Source organism: Chanodichthys erythropterus, chromosome 2 (genome assembly GCF_024489055.1).
Source record: "Chanodichthys erythropterus isolate Z2021 chromosome 2, ASM2448905v1, whole genome shotgun sequence".
Lineage (NCBI taxonomy): Eukaryota > Metazoa > Chordata > Actinopteri > Cypriniformes > Xenocyprididae > Chanodichthys > Chanodichthys erythropterus.
In genome coordinates this window covers 33,178,139-33,200,973 of record NC_090222.1, presented here as the reverse complement: position 1 = coordinate 33,200,973, position 22,835 = coordinate 33,178,139, and the positions used below count along the sequence as shown (strand labels likewise).

The following is a 22,835-nucleotide window of genomic DNA, read 5'->3' as shown; positions in this document are numbered from 1 at the left end:
CAGAAGTGAAGTGCCAGCTCTAGATTAGAGAGGGATTTACTCTTTTAAGCCCTGGTAACACAGTGACTGACCCCTGCAGCCTGGGCTGTCATGTGTTACTCACCTGTTGCATGCATTTACATGTGAAACAGTCCACATTATGACAGCATTTGAGTGATAAGTGGCTCATTTTGACCAGTTTCCTGCCCCATTGAAGAGACATTTAGGTTAATCTGATGTTTTTGATGTTTCCCTCAAAAAGAGAAAACCAATTGCCTTAAACCATTTAGTTTCCACAAGAAGAGAGTATTTCAATCCACTCAAATACTTTGTGCAGCTAAATCCTTAGTTGCATAAAGCCACTAAAATCGTAAACTTAAAAACACAAACTCAAATCTTTTGCAGTAACTTGCTAACAAACTAGTTAGCAATAGCACAAAGACTCATGCATGTCCTAACATAATGTTCTCTGGCCCATCCACAACCCAACCACAGGCTCATACCCTTCATCACAATGCCAACCCCCCAAAACCGAAACCAGTTTAAATCTCAACATAACAGAACATTAAATACTAACATATCTCCCCTATATTAAAGGTACACTATGTAACTTTTGGCTCTCTAGTGGGTAGAAACGAAACTGCAAGATTTTTCAGAAGAACATTGTTTTGGTTGTGCTTTGGCTCGGCATGACTGTACGGATGAATATGTTTATCCTACTGCTCATGAAACATCCAATATGCTTAAGAGATATAACCAATTTAGATAGGGAGGATCTAAAGCTGACAAGCTGAAGACATTACTGTAGCTTTACCCATTAATATACACAGTACTTCCAGCACAGCGCTACAACCATAATGAAATGAGCCTTCACAATAGATAATGCTTTACAATGAACTCTGTTAGAGAGCTACATATGGCAGTTTATCTGTTCAGTAAAATACCTTACTCAACTGTTGAGTAATAAAAACACCATCTCCACATTGCTTTCACAACATATCAAATCCCTCAGTTCTCGGCATCTCCAGAAAAAGAAAAGCCAATGTTGATTCTTGTTTTATTACGAGCTCTGTCACATTCTCTTTTTGCAAGCAGACTCTCCTCTGTTCTGCATTTTTTTTATAAATGGGTGATTTCCCGAAGGTTTGAAATATAGTGCGCTCCATGTCAACCTTTTTTGCTCGTTGTGACAACTAACTTATGCCACTCCCAAACCATACATGTCAAAGTAGCGGGAACAACTTTTCTCGCACGGGCGATTGATGCATGCTCGCAATTTCCCACAAAAACATCTTGTTTGGTTTGAAATATAAACACTTATAATAGGCTTACCATAGTGAATCAGGGTAAGACAAAAACATGTTTTAGAAGGATTGATGATGCATTGACTCATTTAAATTTTGTTAATTTTGACAAAGAAAAGTTACTTAGTGTACCTTTTATCTTGTGCAGAAATATAAAACACAACACTTAATTTCAACATTTACTCTCAACAGTCCAAAGCGAAGTATGCTGGGAAAATGAAATTTGCTTTAACTTATGCTGCGCTCGAGCCATGTCGTAAAATTACCGTAATTACGAGATGACAATGTGATGTTCTACTCTGAGCTGTTATGCGTTTTTATGGCAAACACTATCAACGGCAATATGTGGTACAAGTTGGAGCTTTCAGAAAATTATGAGTTTACAAGCTGTAATAAAGAGTTTTACAAGGACATGAATGCTTTTTACAAGTTGGAATTCACTAGCAGGTATCATGCTCTCGCAATTTCTGATTCAACCAATTCAATATTGAGTTTGGGATGGAACTACCCATTGTTTAAAAAATGGCAAATGATTTTGGATGGTTTTTTATCTTGCAGATGATTAATGTCGGGATAAAATGGTAGTTGCAATAGTCTTTTCTTCCCTATTGTGACATATATCAGAGTGAAAGGCTTCTCCAATGTGAAAAAATGTAGGGCGGGACTTGATTTTTTCCATTGGAAATTGATTGGATTGTTGGATGGTTGTTGTTTGTTTAAATTATGAGGGCAGGTGAATTTTGGAGAAAAAAAAAAAAAGACGCGCACAAATAAATCATTTATAATAAAAAACAAGAATTGTCCATTTTGATTTCATGGTGACTTTAAATGTTTTTAAAAAAAGTGCCATAGTGGTTAATCAATGGCACACTTCCCCTTTAAATAAGCATCACAGCCAGCTCTTGATATCCAGAGTGATAAACATGACAAACAAGTGGCAAATTCCACATGCACATGACCGATACCAAAGCAGGAAAGAATTGCTCTTATAGGACTGAATCTGTGCTCCGTTGTACTGAAATGCGTCCAGCTCTCGAGATTAAATTTACCTTGGAACAAAGTCATTTTAGAGCACTGCCTCCTGAGGCATTTGTCTCTGTCAACTTAATATCATTTTGTGTAATGACTCAGCAGAATAAATCCAGAGTTGGACTGACAGAGTCCCACCTTGCCAGGAGCTCAAACAATCAGGTCTGTGTTTGGCATGTAAAATATAGGGAATGTAGCTCAAGCACACATTCACATTTCTGCAAGGTTAAAGCACTGTTCTATGGATCTGATAATATATTTACTGGAGCTAATGTTACGAAGAGTTGTGGATCAATCCCAAATGCATTGCAGTTCAAGAGGCTATAAAGTCCCTGTTTATATGTCTATGTGGTGGTTTTTTTATATGTTTTAAGACAAAACATGTGCAAATTCATAAGTCAAGTCTGAGTATTTTCTCTTTAAAACTGATCTAAAGACAGTAAAAAAAAAAAAAAAAAGCAAGGCTTGAAATTGCTGGTGTGTATCTGACGTCACAAACTACCTTGTAACCAGTCACATCAACGTGCCGGTGGGCTTTAATATATAATTAACTATGACCGCTCTGAAGCAAGGGTGTCTAGCCAGGTTGTCCCGGCATATTTTTCTGTTGATATGAAAAATCGGGTAGATTTAGCAATATATATTACAATGTTATAATGAACTATATGCCTTTCTCCACTGACATTCTAAGTTGTTCAAAGCATTAAGGATACTGATTTTTAGAAGACAGCTGTCTGACTCTGACATGGTGAATGGGAACATGGTTTGTGTAACATTAGCAACACCTTATCAGCTCTTTGATAATGTAGTCAAACAAAAGGATAATCATATTAATTACTGTTATGTGTTTGACGTTGTAAAAAGCGATACCATTGTGCAGCGTTTACCTCAGTAAGTTGACCGAGTGGATCTCTAAGCTTATGCGAGTGAGTGGAGGCGGGGCTAATAAGCATATTCATAGATCCACAGATACTAATTGAAGCAAGGGTGTAACATTCAAGTTATTTTGGGGCATGAAGTGTTTTTTTTTTTTTTACAGGACAAATGTTTAAATATGTAATTTTGGTGATCAAAGATGAGTTTTAAAAGATAAAATTATTGACTACATGCAGGGGGACTTTAATTTTCTATTTTCAGCATCCGTGGCATGAGATTTAATAACACAGACAAAACATCAAAATCCATCAGTTTGTAAATATGATTTGGCAATGCATTTACAGTGATGCATTAAACAATGTAAGCCTATCAGTTGATTTCACAGCTTTGTGAATAAAAATGTAAAAAAAAAAAAAAAAGAGACTATCAAACTGTATTAAATAAGATTAAGCAAAACACTTACATGTGTTGTTTGTGCCATGGCTCACTATTTAAATAAGAGTCATTTATAATGGGGTGAAGGTACTGTAACACAGTTCATAAGTACGGGAAGAAGGAGGCGGGAACCGGCGAACGTTTAACAAAACTTTAATTCCAAAATAAACAAATACAAAATGAAAGTAATGCCGGCAGACCCTCGCGGACGTCTGCCGGCCACACAAACATAATAAAACATAAAATAACATCCAGGCCTGGTCCTCTCTCGTCCTTCACTGTCGTCGCTCCTCCTTTTATGCTTCCGGAGCTCCTCCGTGAGAGACTCAAGGCCGGTGCGCCTCCCAGGTGAAGCTTATTCACTCTCGTGCCGTTCCGTCATGGCTCTCGCCCGCCCTGGTCGCCACAGGTACATTTGAATGGAAGATGCTTTCTGATGCTACAGTAACTAACCAGAATATATTCTTCCTAAAAAACCTTTCAATGTTACTTTTTTATTCATTTATTTAATACAGAATATATCATATTCCTAGAAAATGCAAAATTATTGTTTTAGTTAATCCACTACGATAGTCACACAGTCACACAGAGACTGTAAATGACCTGGAATATTCCAGGAAAACAACAACAGAACTCAACCACACATGGGAATTCCCACAGGTCTGTGTCTCATCTCATTCTAGTCTCATTCTGTGTCAGGACAGTTCAATAATTAATTAAAACAAGTGTGTCTGCTCAAGGGTGGCAAGGTCTTGTAATGAATATTCTGAGTAGATCTCAATCCCAGCGTGTCTCAGATATCAAGACCCACACAACTTTCACTTCAACTCTTCACTCTGAATAACCATACGGATGTGCAACTGATTTAAAGAATAGAGCATTTGCATTCTGACCTCACAAACAGAAAAAGTGATTTATAGTGCATTTACACTTTATGAGCACATGTGTTCCCTGGGATCAAACCCACGATCGCATGATCACATCATTGCATATTGTTATTGCAATGCTCTACCAGCTGAGCTACACGAAACTAGAAATATGATGCAGATAAAAGGGAGCAATGCATTAAAATGAAAGCAAATGCTCCTATGGGTCGTATTTCATGAATTAAAATGAAAGTGTTCTGTTGTCGATAGGGGTGCCACTTTAGTAAACGCTCCTATGAGTCGTATTTCAGGGTAGTGACAAACAACCTATATGGACGTATTGGTGGGAGAACATGTTGCACTACAAGATTGAAGCAAGTCACACTTTCTTGTTTTTAACTGCTGCCCACGTCTCCCCACACTCTCATCCATATTTTTTCAGGTTTTTATCATGTTCTTTGTAAATATAAAAACAAACAAGCTTTTCTTTCAAGTTGTTTGTTTACATATCAAGAATAAATTTTAGCTATATGCATAGAAATGTGAGAACGAATTTGGGCATCATAAGTACAGTTGGGGAGAAGTATCTCTAGTCTGTGTTAGTTGTATAAAGTACACACCAACACAAAACAATAAACTACATTTTTAAAGCCACCGTGAAATCAAAATTTTGCAGTATTTGTAATAAATTTATGCATGCACATCATTATTATTACTATTATTTAATTCATGTGACCTCAATCTTTAATCAAAATAACTTCCCCTCCCTCTTGCAGCGGCATCTCCCCTCTTCTCTGATAATGTGTTTACTGGAGCGAGGGCGGGACCACCTGTCACTCACATGAGATCACAGCAATAGCAAACCACAATCATCCAATCAATTCCCGATAGACAAAAATCAAGTCCCGCCCTACATTTTTCCTTGTTCCAGAAGCCATTTCACTTTGATATACATCACAATAGGGAAGAAAAGACTATCGCAACTTCCCTTTCAGTGCCGACTTTAAATGTGCACAGGTAAACAAGCTTCAGTTGGCTTCAGCTGTAAAATCTAACAGACCTTCAAATGAAGAAACAGACTCAAGAAAGAAAAATTTAAAACACACTTCACATAACTTCTTAACTTCACAAATGATTTAGATACAGTTAATACATATTTGATTAAAAATCACATAAATGTCTCTCCAATTACATCTCATAAAACGATAGTTTCCATTCATTTTGATGGTAGTTTCCATCAGTTCAAATCTAAAAAAAATATGTAAATTGTACTTGTACATATCTACAGCGCCCCGGACATGACGTGCTGGAAAAAATAGTAGGCTAAATCGAGCGCACGATTTACTATTTACTGATTAAAATCAGTTATTGATCACAAAACAAAGGTCTGAAAATTCAGAAAAATCTTGATTTTAAAGAAAAAATGTTAAAGGTGCCGTAGAATGTCTTTTTAAAAGATGTAATATAAGTCTAAGGTGTCCCCTGAATGTGTCTGTGAAGTTTCAGCTCAAAATACCCTATACATTTTTTTTTTTTTTAATTAATTTTTTTAACTGCCTATTTTGGGGCATCATTAAATATGAGCCGATTTAGGTTGCGGCCCCTTTAAATGCTCATGCTCCCCGCCCACGGAGCTCGCGCTTGCCTTTAACAGCATAAACAAAGTTCACAAAGCTAATATAACCCTCAAAATGGATCTTTACAAAGTGTTCGTCATGCATGCTGCATGCATACATCGGATTATGTGAGTATAGTATTTATTTGGATGTTTACATTTGATTCTGAATTAGTTTGAGGCTGTGCTATGTGGCTAACGGCTAATGTTACACTGTTGGAGAGATTTATAAAGAATGAAGTTGTGTTTATGCATTATACAGACTGCAAGTGTTTAATAATGAAAATAACGACAGCTCTTGTCTCCGTGAATACAGTAAGAAACAATGGTAACTTTAACCACATTTAACAGTGCATTAGCAACATGCTAACAAAACATTTAGAAAGTCTTTCTTTAATGGCGACAACAGCCAGAATAACAAGCCATCACACACACACACACACCCCGCCCCCGGCGCTAACGTGCCATGACACCTGGGGATCAGACGTCATACTCCAAACACTGGCGAAAAATATCATGATATCATGGATCATGTCAGTTATAATCGCTCCATCTGCCATTTTTCGCTGTTGTCCTTGCTTGCTTACCTAGTCTGATGATTCAGCTGTGCACATCCAGACGTTAATACTGGCTGCCCTTGTCTAATGCTTGAACATGAGCTGGCATATGCAAATATTGGGGGCGTACATATTAATGATCCCGACTGTTACGTAACTGTTCTTCGGAGATCTTTTAAACCAATGAGATTTATATAAGAAGGAGGAAACAATGGTGTTTGAGACTCACTGTATGTCATTTCCATGTACTGAACTTTTGTTATTCAACTATGCCAAGATAAATTCAATTTTTAATTCTAGGGCACCTTTAATCAAAAAAGATGCAATTTTTATTTTTATTGTGCGTATTGCTTTTGCAGGGCAGAGTGGCACCAAACAGAGTTAAAAAAAAATTACAGTTGTCAACATTTGAAGTGGATCAAAACCTTTAATCACAGTTGTCTTAAAACCTTCTTCTTAGGACAACTTAGTTCTTAGGACAACTTTGATGAACTTTTTTGATCCACTTCAAATGTTGACTACTATACATTAAAGGCACTCAGTGCTGTTAAGAGTTAAAAATACACACTTCGACTTTAAATACATATAGATTATACTGTACACACACGGTACAAAAAACATCATTTTTAAGCAATGTCAATACTTAGTGCAAGGCATGATTGCATTGTCTTGTATGATGTCATTAGGTGATGAACAGATGAACACACTCCAAATACTGTTCTTGTAGAATCGGCAGTGTTTATGAAGGTCTTTATTTGTTAATCTGCATGAGCAAATCGTCTCCCTGTGCTTTGATTTATTGATTAGATGGCAGGCAGTGAACAAAGGTAAACAGCGTCCTGTGATGAGAACTGAACCTCTGGAATGAATGTAAACACAGTGCTTAGAATCAACAGCAGGGCTGTTTACACGGCTGCCGCAATTGCGAGGGGAATTTCCATAATCGCGCCATGTTTTCTGCAGGCTTCATTTGACCCCTGTTTGTCCCTGGAGATGTTGTCAGCTTTAAAGAGTTTCTGTAAGAATCAGGTAAAGGATGATGAGAGCGCAGTGGAGGATGAGTCACCACCACTGATCTACATTTATATAGATCAACACGCTGCAGTCACACAGTGATTAAGACCGCAGAAAGCCAAACTGACACGGATGATTTGTTTATTTTTGTGCGGGTGATTGTGGGAAGGGAATGAGGATGAGTCAGAATTTGCTTTGTAATATTCTACATCTTTGTTCCAATTAAGCACTTGTTTTACATTGCAGCTCTTATGAAAAAAGTACCATGGTTTTTAGACATGTACAGACAGACAGAGGACCTTGTAAATACCATGGTGCGCTGTATTCATAAAATCTTGAAATCGATTAATTTTATATCACTCTACACAATAGTTATTGTTAAAAAAATACTTTATAGAATTATCGACTCATGTCATGACATGATTTTCTGTGATATTTTTCAAATATTAGTTTAAACATACTGCAACTCTAGACTTCCTCCCCAATCTCAAACCTGAAACTAATATGCAAAAATGACTTTGTTCTGTTCTTCTGCAACTTTATCATGCAGATAAATGACCAGAGTGTGTGAATGAAGTTAATCAACAATTTCACAAAAGCATTCCAATCTTGCAATTTTCCAATTCTTGCATTTCACTGTTCGCTCCTTTGCATAGTTTCTGTTTGGTTGCACTGTAATGTTTTTTTTTAACTATTTGTTTTAACATTACCATTAAAAAGTTTGGGGTGAGTACGATTTTTAAAAGAAATTAATACTTTTATTCAGCAAGAGTGCATTAAATTGATCAAAAGTGACTGTAAGAGATTTATAATGTTGCAAAAGTAGGGCTGTAAAATCGATTTATTAAAAAAATCTTACCACCCTAACTTTTTTTAACGGTAGTTAAAAAAAATAAATATTTCCATTATTTCCATATGTGATAGGAAGACTTCACATATGTATTTTGTTTTTTAATCTACAGTGAATCTTTGGTCATACCACAGTTTGAGAAGCATAGTCTTAAGTGGGGAAAAAATCACATCAAATATTTTTACACTTAATACGGAGCACCACACTTCCCAGTGGGAAGCAGGACTCAAAAAAAGACAAGCCATCAAAGTGCCAGCGAGCTGCTGCCCACGTCTCCCCAGTGACCGTCACTTCCATATTGTTTTTCTTCATGTTCTGTACAAGAAAATGACCACAAGCCATACTTCATGTTGTTTGTTGATGTTGTCAAGTGAATGTTTGCGTTGCTTTGTGTGTCAGTTTGTATAAGAACAGTGTGACTTTTGGGTGTTTGTTTAAAGTCAGGGAGGAGAGTCATCTTGTAATTCATGCACCTAGTCTGTGATTAGTTCTGTAAACTAGAAGCTTTTAAATACACTCAGGGCGAACCACTTCTGTCTTGTAGTGTTCACTGCGCCTTATATTTCAATGTCAACAGCTTTTAGTTTCCTCAACAAGCCTGCCACTGCCCTCTGAAACCACACACACAGTCTGTGCCACTTTACTTTGGAGCGATAAAAGGCTTTTGATGAAATCACTCTAAAACGTTGGAACGCTTAGACCAGAGGGATGACTCACTACTGAGAAGAAGAGGAAATACAATAAAATGAAATAACCTTCTGAACGTGCCATGTTTCCCTCTGCTTCCGCTTCTGTTGAGCGCTGTGGGTTTATGACATAAAACACTGAACAAAGAACTGATTTTTTTATATACCTGCTGCAGGTACCACAGCTTTCATGATTACATGATTTCTCTTTCTTCAACATGCCCTGTCTGTTTTTTCACATCTCCTCCCACACGTGTCTCAGATGTGTTGGGTTAAAAATAGACTAGATTAAACCAGCAAGTGAAGATCAGAGTGTGAAAGTCAGAGTGGAGTACCGAACAGGAGAAAATCCCATGATTCACTGCTGTTCATCAGTGACATTTCTTTGTGTATTCCCAGAACTCCACAACACATGGCTCTTAAAATAAACCAACGTTTTGTGTGACTGTGGGCTTGGACATTAGAAAAGGAATAAAACAACAATGCACTGACACAACGTAAAATTCAAGCCATTTTATTTTTCATGTTATTTTATTCTATTTTTTACTTTGCTTTCGTATTGTCATTTATTTAATTTTCCTGCTTAACTATTTTATTATATTTTAAAGCAGTTTTTTTTGGGTCTCTGATTTTCTATTTTAAAGGTGCAGTGTGTAAATTTGAGCCGCATCTAGCAGTGGCATCTAGCAGTCGAATTTTGAAGCACATAGAGAAGTTACAGTGGACGACACAGGACAAAGATGTCATCGTCTGAGACAGCAGAGAGTAGTCAGTCAAGCAAACACGCTTTGTAGAGCAGCGCAAAATGGCAACTTTGATGTAAGGGGACTCGCTGTGTATGAGATAAAAATGGCTCATTCTAAGTTAATAAAAACATAACGGTTCATTAAGTAAGGTCTTTATACACCACTGCAAACATAGTTATGTATTTTATATTGCATTTCTGTCAATGGATCCTCCTAAATATTACACACTGGACCTTTAAATAATCTTATTTTTAACCATATGTACAACTAATAAGCCAAAACATTCTGACCATTCACAGGTGAAGCAAATATCGTTGATCATCTCCTAACAAGGCCATATATTAATGTCTGGGTATTTCTTATAATCAACGTGTTGGATGCAGGAGAAATGGACAGGAATAAGATCTGAGGGACTTTGACAAGGGCCAATTTGTTATGGCAAGGCGACTGGGACAGAGTATCTCTAAAACGGCAAGGCATGTTCAACAAGTTTACATAGGAATGGATTTATGAATGTTTTTTTTCTGCTTTTTTTTTTTTTTTTCTCCATAAATTAAAGGTGCCCTAGAATCAAAAATTGAATTTACCTTGGCATAGTTGAATAACAAGAGTTCAGTACATGGAAAAGACATTAGCCTGTTAGCCACAGAGCATATAGCCTCAAACTCATTCAGAATCAAATGTAAACATCCAAATAAATACTATACTCACAGGAATCGATACATGCATGCAGCATGAAAGATGAACATCTTGAGATCCATTTGAGGGTTATATTAGCTGTGTGAACTTTTTTTATGCACTGTATAACTGCACTTATAGTCGAGAGCTCGGGGGGCAGGGAGTGGGAGATTTAAAGGGGCCGCAGCCTGAATCGGTGCATAGTTCATGATGCCCCAAAATAGGTAGTTAAAAAAATTAATAAAAAAAAACTATGGGGTATTTTATGCTGAAACTTCACAGACACATTCAGGAGACACCTTAGACTTATATTACATCTTTTAAAAAGACGTTCTACGGCACCTTTAAGCTCCAATTTGTGTATCAATGAATTTCTGTTGATTTTTGCATTTTACATTGCTGAATTGGTCTTTGTTAGTGAACACTCTGAGATGATGTTCAGGTCATCTTCAGGAATATACTGGTATGACATGTCACGACACATGACCTTTGACCTCAGGAGGATTGTACATCCAATGCTTTCTAGAAGGAAAATATGCAGTTGCTCTCATGACTCACGAAAACTTGCTTTGAGGTGTTAGAGATGAGCAGGTCTCCAGAAGCCAAAGAGCAAATTCATGTACTTTTTCTCTGTCTGCTCCCAGAACATTAACTTTTGCACTTACCAACTCTTCCAAGTGAATATTTCTAAGGGTAGGGTTATTTGTGTATAGGCACATATACCCTAAAGTCTTAGCTACAAAAAAAATGTTATTGAACTTTTCCACCAACCAAAAAGATCTTTGAACACATTGATGCTATGTACTAGGTAATAGCCTACCTTGTTTTATTATTTTTTTAATATCTTCCTCATATTCTCTGTTTTTCTTTCTCTGTCAGAGCCACAAATGTGTTTTTAAAGGTAGGGTAGGCAATTTCGAAGAGGATAACAATAGCAAGCTAGCTTTGAAAGCATAAGATTCTGCCCTTCCTTCAGAGCGTCTCCAAAGCCACGCCTCCTTCAAAACACGAACGCTCACAGCCAGAGCAGATTCTGCAAAACATCACGAGAGAAGGCGTTAAATTACCTCAAAGAACATAACATTACAATAATAATGAACATAAACAACATACAGAGCTTGGACTTGTACCACCTGACTGCTGCAGATTCATTTTGGCGTTGATAGTGTTGACAGAGAAACGCATAAATCCGAGTCTAAGGATGTGAACAGCTCCGGGTAGAACGTCACGGGTTGCCATCTTGTAATTAGCTATGACAGGATGTTAGCAGAGTTTCAACCAGAATAACAAAAAGTGTTTATGAAAAAATACCTACCCTACCTTTAAAGCTGTTTTTGTCATGTTGGAGCAGAGCAGTCACTCCCTCGTATTATGACACATTTCTGTGTTTAAGGTCCTGCGCATGAATGATGACCTTTACCGTCACAGCCGTAACCTTTGTGTTAAAGAGTACCTATAGCCTGCAGGCTACATCACTTATGCATGTACTCCCTTGTATCATCTTTTCAGGTGTATTAAAAGATTCTGCTTTTCGTATGCCCTTTAGATGTACAAGCCACTTTTATCCACAGAAATCCATATAAAAACCTCTTCAAAAGAATGTTTGGAATTTTAAACCAGCATGTTTTTTTTTTTTCTTTTTTCTTAAAAATGCCTAGAGATGATGGGAAATAGTGAACCTGATTTCACTAAGTACAACATGTTCCTGGGACAACATTCCAATCAACCAATCAGATTTGAGGGACAAATTTACCATTTATGTCAAGTTTAGGCTTAAAACCTGGGTTAGGTGCTTCTACAACAGTGTTGTTCAACTAGGCTATCATTTCCCTCTGATTTTAGGGATAAGTTCGGATAGGAATGTTGTTCCAGGATCAACAAAATACTGTATTACTTGACAAAATCACGGTGACCGATGGGAAACATTGAGAAAGCTACTTGTTTGTTTTCAGTTTGCTAGAGAAAGAGATTTTAGCTGCCTTTTCCATTATCCAAAGTTCAAATATTTCAACTCATCTAAAGTAAATACGCATATGAACGAAAATCCACACAGCTCCCATACTACTCTACATTGGAAATTAATTACTTCTGGCTTGTCATTTGTCAGAGATAGTAAAAATGTGGCTTTAGGCAATGTTTTGATTAGCATAGCATACTACTCCTACTGTTTCTGTTGTATATATAATCTGTCCCACAATACACTGCTCTCAAATTGACCTATTATCAGTGTAGCAAAGAACAGGGAGTACTATTAGTGGTTGAATTCAGAATAGTGTACTAGCAAACTACTATTTCTGTCATATAAATATATGGCAGAAGTAGTAAGAGTAATAAACTATTCTGAATTCAGCCAGCATCACTTTTTAACTATACACGAAGAATCATCATGTTATAATAATGTGTATTTATATTTACATACTGCATACTATTTCACATACTGTTTAAAAAATAGGCATTATACAATATACTGCACAGTATTCATCAAGTATTCCATCCATAATGGCTGTCAGTGTTGACAACACTTTAATTTACCCCAATTAAAAAATGAAGAAGACTGCAAACTTTTCCTTCTGTCTTTAGATCGAGTACAGCTTACACTTGCCAAACATCTCACAACATTCAACCAGTGTGATAATGAATTATTCATCAGCTTAGAGAAGCTATTAAACTAAGCCTTTAATGAGAGCGTTTGAGATCATTAAGCTCAATGTACTTCAGTCAGACATTAATCAGCCAGTTTGTTCTTAATCCTCTGGTCACTTTTCAAATCTGTAAATTTGTCCAAAGCAATAATTTTGTATTCAACTTTATATGTGGTATTTTTCTGTTGTGAGGTGAAACAATGATCCTAAGCACAGACTTTTTCTAATTTAGCAACTGTAAAGCTTCTGTAAAGTTCGAGTCTGTTCTGAATGTGGTTTTGTGTTGTTTTGTTTTTATTTTGGAATGTTTTGGGCTCAGGTCACCTTCTCCTGCTCTTAATGTCTTTTCTGTCTCTGGTTGCTTTTTTAGGTTTGTCCCAGAAGGAAACCTCTGAGTCAGAGACAAGCATCCTGCCAACATGTTCAGCACCAAAAGGTCAGATACGACACAGTGGTTTGTTGTCTGTTTTTGTGAAGTGACTTTGAGGGCTAGACTTTATTTGCATCATTTTAATCATGAACTCTTGGACACAATAAGGGTGCGTTCACACTTGTCATGTTTGGTTCGATTAAAACGAACCCTGGTGCAATTGCTCTGTTAGTGCGGTTCATTTGAACATTTGAACGCTGCCATCCGAACCATGGTGCGCACCAAACAAGCGGACCGAGACCGCTGAAAAGATGGGTCTCGGTCCGCTTCCAAACGAACTGCAGTTCGTATGATATATGAACGCAACACGGACCAAAGACATGTAAACGAACCAAAAACAGGAAGTAGAGACCCTAAAAAGGACAATCCTCACGCATGTCGGTTTTTTCTTGTTATCGTCGCGAGTTTGCCCATCACAGGCATCAGACGCATCTCCACCCAGCACATCGTTTGTGTGTGTGACGGAGGGATTCCCGCCGCTGTTTTGACTACATTACACATTTTATAAGCTCTTCACGAGTTCCCAGCTGGCCAAAATACCATCACATGCAGGCTACGCCCCGCTACACACACACAACGAGCGCATTTACCTCAGCAAACAGCATTGTTTTGGATGTTCGGTAAGTTCCGTCTCAAAATAGGCAATGCGTCATAAAATCCGACCAATCAGGTTGTGAATGCATCCCTATGTCTTTAGGTTTGGTATCTTTTGGTTCGGTGATAAAATTGCCAATCTGGGGTGCGTTTCCCGAAAGCATTGTTGGTTAACCATGGTCGTAAGTCCCATTGAACAACGGAACTTGCAACCATAGTTCGCTTTGGGAAACGCAACCCTGAATGCTAAACGGACCAGGACTAAATGTTTTTTTTTTTCTTCTTTGGTCCAGACCAAATGAACCAAACGAACCGAACTACAAGTGTGAACGCACCCTAAATCACTCACGTTAATAGAAATGCACTTACTTGAGATTGTAAAAAGTTTCCTGACACTTTCTGAACGTAGGGTTTACCCATAGGCCTACATTTGTCACAATTTCTTAGTTTTTTTTTTGTTGTTGTTGTTGTTTTGTTTTTTTTAAAGCCTTTGTCCTTTGTACTATAAAAACATATTGTAGGATTCAAAACTCAAAATTTCCTGTCTAGTCTGAGGTTATCCTTCATTGAAGTTAAAGGGTTAGTTCACCCAAAAATTAAAATTCTCTCATTAATTAGTCACCCTCATGTTGTTCCTCACCCGTAAGACCTTCGTTCATCTTCGGAACACAAATTAAGATATTTTTCATTTTTCATAAAAATGGCTCAGTGAGGCCTGCATTCCCAGCAAGATAATTAACCAAGAAACCAAAATAACGATGTTATGACAATATCAAGTGATTGGTGATTTCAGTGATTGGCAACTTTGGCAGATTGATACATGCTCTGAACCACTGATTCGAAACAAAAAATGTGTAAAGCTTCGAAGTTTCATGAAGCAGTGTATTGAAATCGCCCATCACTAGATTTTGTCATAAAGTCGTTATTTTGTTTTTTGGCACACAAAAAGTATTCCCATCACTTAATAACATAAAGGTTGAAATACTGTAGTCACATGAACTGTTTTAAATATGTCTTTAGTAGCTTTCTGGGAATTGAAAGTGTTAATTGTCTTGCTGGCAATGCAGGCCTCACTGAGCCATTGGATTTTATAAAAAAAATACCTTAATTTGTGTTACGAAGATAAACAAAGGTCTTACAGGTGTGGAACGACATGAGGGTGAGTAATTTATGACAGAATTTTCATTTTTGGGTGAACTAACCCTCACCAAAACATCTTTTATTATGTTTTGAAATGTTAACACATGATCGGCAGTTGTTTTTCCGCCTGAAAGAGCTGGATTTTATGATAAAACATTGTATACTGAGATTTGACCATTTGAAATTTCTTTCAATCAGTCTGTATATTCCCTCTGAAATTAATTTCCACTGCAGCTGTGTTTTCAGAATGTCAAAAGCCAGGTTTGACTCATCTAACTGAATCTGTATATGCCTCTTGTGGGTCGTTGTGCAGATACACACACACTGAGTTTGACGCCACAAACAAATGTAATTGGTAGCTCATGGAAATAAAGAAAATTGACAAAATCTGTGTTGAGAGACTGTGACCCCAGGAAATCACATTATGCACAAAATAGTACGTTTTTGAATGCACAGTACAGATTTCAGCCTACTTACTAATTAACACTGATCATATTTGTCATAAAAGAGATTATAACCGAACATATTTCTTATGAGATGTTCATTTGACATTCTGGATGTGATATTTTTGTTGGTCAGCCCTGTAACCCATTCTGACTGACTGACTGAGTTTGGGCAGCATTAATCCAAGAGAAAGAATGAAGAAAGATGCATATTTCGTGTGCATACTGTGTGTATCACTTTTGAAGCAAAAATCTTTTATCTAGACTCTTATATTTTTCTTTGATACATATTTGAAGCTTGTCAGAATGTTTTTACGCTCTCATTGCTTTATATTCCATTAGCTGTTAATAGTGAAAGTTTGTTGTTTTTGTAGAAATTTCCATAAATATCTAAGTGACTGTTGAAACATGAAACATGCATGGTTGAATTGTTTGCTATAAGTTCAACAACATGCATTTAGACAACAGATAGGGTGACTTTAGATACAACATTTCCATTTTAACAGCTCACAAGTTTTAGCTTGTAATTAAATACATTTGTTTTTTACAACTTTTACAACTGTGTTTTTTTTGTGTTGTTTTTTTTTTGAAAAATGTATTTGATAAATGCTTTTCCATCGCATTCCTTGTTATCTTGATATTTCCATCCAGCATTTTTTATGCATTATCCCATAATTTTCATAAAAATATGTTGATGGAAACCTGGGTAATGACCCTAATACTGAAATGACAATGCTATCCGACACTATTAAGGCTATGAGCACATAGTTTTGAACCAGTCTGCATCCAATATAGAGCACTTTTATTGTTAAGGTTTGGGTTTTCATCAGCAGTTTAATGGCTTATGTTTGCATGCCCTTGTTAAACCGTAACAGGAACACGGCTAAATTGAATCCTTCATCGCTTGGATTGTTTATTAAATGCATTACAGGCTGAGCAGCTCATTAAAAATGTTGCCCTGCCATCAGTCTTCTCATGAAAAACGAGCTGTAGTTCTCTTTGAGGTTGCAGTAATGCGTATGCGCTCTGGGCGGCAGATAAGGCTTCCTCTAATTAGACTTACCAATGTTTATGTTTCAAAATGGGCTCGGGCAGTAAGAGCTAAACCCTTCCACCGAGGCCCCGGGCCCTGCTCTCATTACGCAGTCGTCACATTGCAGTCACCGGAATCATCTTGACCTCCTGTAGCTATAGTGTCACTTAAAATCCTGCAAATATACAGCTGACCTTGTAATGCAAAGAAGGTTCACCCTCCAGGTCTGTTTTGAGACAAATCATATTATAGCTTCATTTATTTTTGTATTCTTGTATGATTCCTGCACACTGAATGAAGTAGACTCCAATGATTTGCTGCTGAAGCAGGAAGCGTCCTTTTTATGATGAAGAGACTGAGCTGTCACATAAAGGGTTTAATTGCTTTCGGCGAGAACTGTCATGATATTAATGGATACTGGAATAAGTTGGACTCAGTGAACAGGTGTGATGCTGTCTAAAACAGGATCATGTCATATTGTCTGGCTGAATGGCGTTTTAAGAATGGAAATGGATATTAATGTCTCTGAGAACCTTTTACTTATGAAAAGAAAACTTTGGATATGATTGTTAAAGGGGTCCTTTTTTTAACTTTAGTTAGTGTGTAATGTTGCTGTTTGAGCACAAACAACATCTGCAAAGTTATGATGCTCGAAGTTCAATGCAAAGGGAGATATTTTCTTTTACAGAAATCACTTTTAAGGACTACAACAAACAGCTGGTAGGGACTGCAACGAGCTTGTTCCCGGGCTGGTGACATCACTAACCCCAAAATTTACATAAACCCTGCTCCCGGGAACACACAACAAAGGGGTGAGGCCATGTTGGGCTGCTTTAGGGAAGAGAAAAGTTGTTGTGTAGAGTGTTGTTGCCATGGCGTCATTTTACGCCGGGCTGCTTCACAAACGAGGGTCAATTCAACACTGGATATGCATAAAAGATGAACATGACAGCACATGCTAGTCAATAAGTTGAATCAACTCCAAAAAAAATGTATCCATTAACCATTCAGAAATGTTGTAAGTTGTAACTTCATTCTGAGTCGCTCCATCAGTGTCCGACTCTGGTTTGAATTAAGGCTGAACACAGTTACTGACAGTCGTCATTTTGGCTGCGTGAGATTCTCTAGTTTTGTTGTTGTTGAGCAACTGAAGTGCAAGCTGTTAAAGCTCCGCCCTCTTCTGGAAAGGGGCCAGGAGCAGCAGCTCATTTGCATTTAAAGGGACACACACAAAAACGGCATGTTTTTGCTCACACCCACATAGGGGCAAGTTTGACAAGCTATAATAAATGATCTGTGGGGTATTTTGAGCTGAAACTTCACAGACACATTCTGGGGACACCAGAGACTTATATTACTTCTTGTGAAAAGGGGCATAATAGGTTCCCTTTAATTTTACACAAAAATGTCAGCTAATGACTTGCACCATTATTTTCATAACAGAGACGTATGCAATGGACAGAATTAAAAATTTCTGAATTTAAAGTCTAAAGTCAAATTTATATTATAATAATGATATGGTATATTATTTTGGATGTTGCATATTTAATTAGAAATTTCATTGTGCATGCTATTTTTTCCTATATTTATATTTGCATTACTTTCGACATTATGAATATTTTTTATAATTGCATAATTTATAATTATTATTATTATTATATAAAATATATTGTAATTATTATAATTAATTATATTAATTAATTTTTTAAAAAATAATTATGAATGTTTCGTACTTTACATTATACTGTTGTGACAGATAAACTGACTTGTGTAACATAGGGGGAAACTCAGATCCAAATGCACTGAATTTTATTAACAGAATAATAAAAAAAAAAAAATCAAACACGGAGAACAAAGAGCCAGGAACAGAATGAGCTCACCAAACAGTACATCTAAGAAGGACAATACTTGACAAGGAACACAAGAAACACTGAGGTTTAAATACACAAGGGAGTATATACCTAAACTTTACCTTTTTAGATATTTTCTTTGATCCTTACTCATTGTTTTTGTTCCTTCCAGACCTGCCGCTGTTGTCAAAAGCAAAATTGATGTAAGACAAATCACAGATGTGACATTGACAGCAGCAATCAGCACCACGCTGTTCTCATGTGTAATGTGAGCACAAATCAAACTTCTTAACCTTGCCAAAGAGGGCACTGACATCAACAGCCCACACTTGATTAGTTGTATATGCAGAAGACATTCTTCTTATGGACAACATAAGCCATAAAGTGATATTCAGTCCTCTCCAAAGGCACAATGTTCTAATCAGGGCAGAATGACCTACAGTGCCGCACAGATATCCTGATTGACATTGGGAATATTTTGGAATTCTGAGATAAAATCGCAGAGATGTGGGGAGAGCTCAGACGATTACTGTTTGACCCCCTGCAGCTTCCTTTCCTGAGGGTGATTTTGATTTCGCAAGAGAGGGTTCATTAGCATAAAGGGGATGGGTCTGTGAATTATTCTGAGTGTGTTTTTCAGATTGCAGGAGGCACTTGCAATCATCGGGAGCTGATTTTGGTCTTGCGCACTAGGAGTCCACAATTCACACTCTGCAAGTGACACATGCTGTAACGAAGGCGGGACTCAGGTAGGGGATCCAAATGCAGCGTTTTATTAGAAGTGAGCGTAGTCATACAGGCAGGGTCAATCAGGAGCAAACAGGAACAGCGAGGGACAGGCAGAATCGTGGTCAAGATACAGGCAGAAGATCAGGGCTGGCAGATATCATTCACAGAACAGGATGGCAAGGCAAGGGTCAAAGGCAGGAACAGGAACAGACAGGGAAACAGGATAATCACAGGGAAACGCTTAGAATTGACACACAGAGTAATCAAGACTTCGCAAACTGGTGGTGTGAGTGTGAGTCCTTTATAGTCCTGGTAATGATGTGCAGCTGGGTGTGGTGATTAGTGTGGAGTGATTGTGAAGTGAGTGCAGGTGATAAGCAATGGAGGATCATGGGAAATGTAGTCCGGGATGTGACAGGAACAGACGTTGATCATGACATAACGCCCCCCTCCCGGAAGGCGCGTCCTCGCGACGTGAAGGAACAGCTAGGGAGGGGGGTGGGTGCATTGGAGATCTAGTAGCAGCCAGGAACGGGATCTCCAATGCAGCCCCTGGAACTCGGGCAGCCACGGTGGGTCAGGTGGCTCGGGCGGCCACGGCAGGTCAGGTGGCCTGGGCGGCCACGGTAGATTGGGTGGTTCAGGCAACCACGGCAGGTCAGGCGGCATAGGCAGCCACGGCAGGTCAGGCGGCTTGAGCAGCCACGGTAGGTCGGAGTCCATACATGGCCTTAGTGGCCTACAGTCCATTAATGGCCATAGGGGTTTATAGTCCATGGGCGGCCCTAGCAGTTCGGAGCACGCTGATGGTTGCGGCCGTGCAGGGTCCCCACCCACAAGCTCCCCACCCTCTGGTATATGGCCCCCCCCAAAAAGTTCTTGGGGAAATCAACGGTGGCCATGGTCGATTCGTGGACAAGGAGCTCGTGGGGCGCTGGCAGGGCAAGTAGCACAGGTTCTGGAGCGGACTCGATGGCTGGAACACCCCCTATGTTCCTTGACACCAAAGGGGCGGCCATCTTGCCCGTAGGCACTGGCGAAACAGCCATCTTGTCCATCGCATCCAGAGAGCTGAGGTGCGTTGCAAGCGGCGAACTTGAGTGCGTTGCAAGCGGCGAACTTGAGTGCGTTGCAAGCGGCGAACTTGAGTGCGTTGCAAGCGGCGAACTTGAGTGCGTTGCAAGCGGCGAACTTGAGTGCGTTGCAAGCGGCGAACTTGAGTGCGTTGCAAGCGGCGAACTTGAGTGCGTTGCAAGCGGCGAACTTGAGTGCGTTGCAAGCGGCGAACTTGAGTGCGTTGCAAGCGGCGAACTTGAGTGCGTTGCAAGCGGCGAACTTGAGTGCGTTGCAAGCGGCGAACTTGAGAGCGAAGCGGCCAGCGGGGCAAACGGCTGCTCTGAGACGGCAGCAGGCCGTTCTGGGACAACAGCGGGCCGCTCTGGGACAACAGCGGGCCGCTCTGGGACAACAGCGGGCCGCTCTGGGACAACAGCGGGCCGCTCTGGGACAACAGCGGGCCGCTCTGGGACAACAGCGGGCTCGGGCTGGCAGACTGCTCCCAAGTCCATAGAGCTCGAGTACATCCTCCACGCACGCATGACAGCCAAGACATAAAAAGTGAAGACAGCCCTCTTGGCCATCACAGGACTGACAGGGAAAGCATGCTGGACTGGAGTGGACTCACTGGCTGGAGCGGGCTCGGGAACGGATACACTGGCTGGAACGGGCTCTGGGCGATCAGCGGAGACGTGACGTTGCTCTGGGCGATCAGCGGAGACGTGACGTTGCTCTGGGCGATCAGCGGAGACGTGACGTTGCTCTGGGCGATCAGCGGAGACGTGACGTTGCTCTGGGCGATCAGCGGAGACGTGACGTTGCTCTGGGCGATCAGCGGAGACGTGACGTTGCTCTGGGCGATCAGCGGAGACGTGACGTTGCTCTGGGCGATCAGCGGAGACGTGACGTTGCTCTGGGCGATCAGCGGAGACGTGATGTGATGTTGTTGTGGTGGCCGCCATTTTGTGAGTGTTCTCTTTAGCGGCCGCCATGACGTGATTCACTGTGGTGTCGCATTCCTCTGCGATACCCACAGTAAAAAGTGAACCGACAGTGAACAGGGCAAAGTCCAGAAATTCCATGAGCGACCCTCGGGGACCATTGGTAAGTAAGCAGTTCTTTAATGGTTCGTTTAATCCATAGGTAAAGAAGTCAATGAGGGCGTGGTCCGGCAGATCAGATAAATTAGCAATCCCCAAAAATTTCTGGATATGTGCCTCGAGAGTACTGTTACCTTGACGCAGGCTGACGAGACACCATGCTGGGTCCATGCTGAGGCTGGACATGCTCACCGAAGCTGCTGGATCTGGGTATGGCGAAGTCTTCTGTAACGAAGGCGGGACTCAGGTAGGGGATCCAAATGCAGCGTTTTATTAGAAGTGAGCGTAGTCATACAGGCAGGGTCAATCAGGAGCAAACAGGAACAGCGAGGGACAGGCAGAATCGTGGTCAAGATACAGGCAGAAGATCAGGGCTGGCAGATATCATTCACAGAACAGGATGGCAAGGCAAGGGTCAAAGGCAGGAACAGGAACAGACAGGGAAACAGGATAATCACAGGGAAACGCTTAGAATTGACACACAGAGTAATCAAGACTTCGCAAACTGGTGGTGTGAGTGTGAGTCCTTTATAGTCCTGGTAATGATGTGCAGCTGGGTGTGGTGATTAGTGTGGAGTGATTGTGAAGTGAGTGCAGGTGATAAGCAATGGAGGATCATGGGAAATGTAGTCCGGGATGTGACAGGAACAGACGTTGATCATGACACATGCGAGTAAAAACTGCCTTTGACGAGTAAATAAAATAAAGGCCTTTAACTTTATTAGGAATTGCCACATTAGGTTTTGTTTAAGTTGAATTGTGAGAACTGTAATCTGCCCCGAGACATGTGATTCAATCTTTTTTCCCTCCAGAACTTCCTGTGGTTACACACATTTCTTTACATAAAGCCACCAAAATAAAAAATATGAAAAGAAAAACACAATGTCTCTTAACGTTTTTGCGACACATGTAGGTTCATCTTGTGCATTACACTGCAAGTAAGTCAGAGAGTGATCTTTGCTGTTTATCATGTGAAAAGGGAAAAAAAGGCTAAATAACCAAGAAATAATTATTAATTAAAATAATGCAAAATGCACTTTCATGGCCAATAAGTTGTCAAGTGACAGAAAGTAAACATATGTGTAGTCTGATCAACTCCAAAATTCAGCAGGATTTAGTCCATTAAACACATACAATATAAACACATGCATAAATTCAAAAGTCAAGAGACATTTATTTGTCA

The 22,835-nt window shown here is 39.4% G+C and overlaps 1 protein-coding gene across 2 annotated transcripts in view; it reads left to right on the top strand.

The window, feature by feature from the left end:
* Positions 1–22,835, top strand: part of oxr1a (oxidation resistance 1a) — a 196,086-nt gene that overhangs the window by 5,304 nt on the left and 167,947 nt on the right. For both annotated transcript variants that reach the window (XM_067410617.1, XM_067410632.1), the window contains exon 2: positions 13,648–13,713. In XM_067410617.1, the coding sequence (XP_067266718.1) occupies positions 13,697–13,713 (17 nt within the window). In that variant the 5' untranslated portion in view covers positions 13,648–13,696. The remainder of the gene's footprint in view (positions 1–13,647; positions 13,714–22,835) is intronic.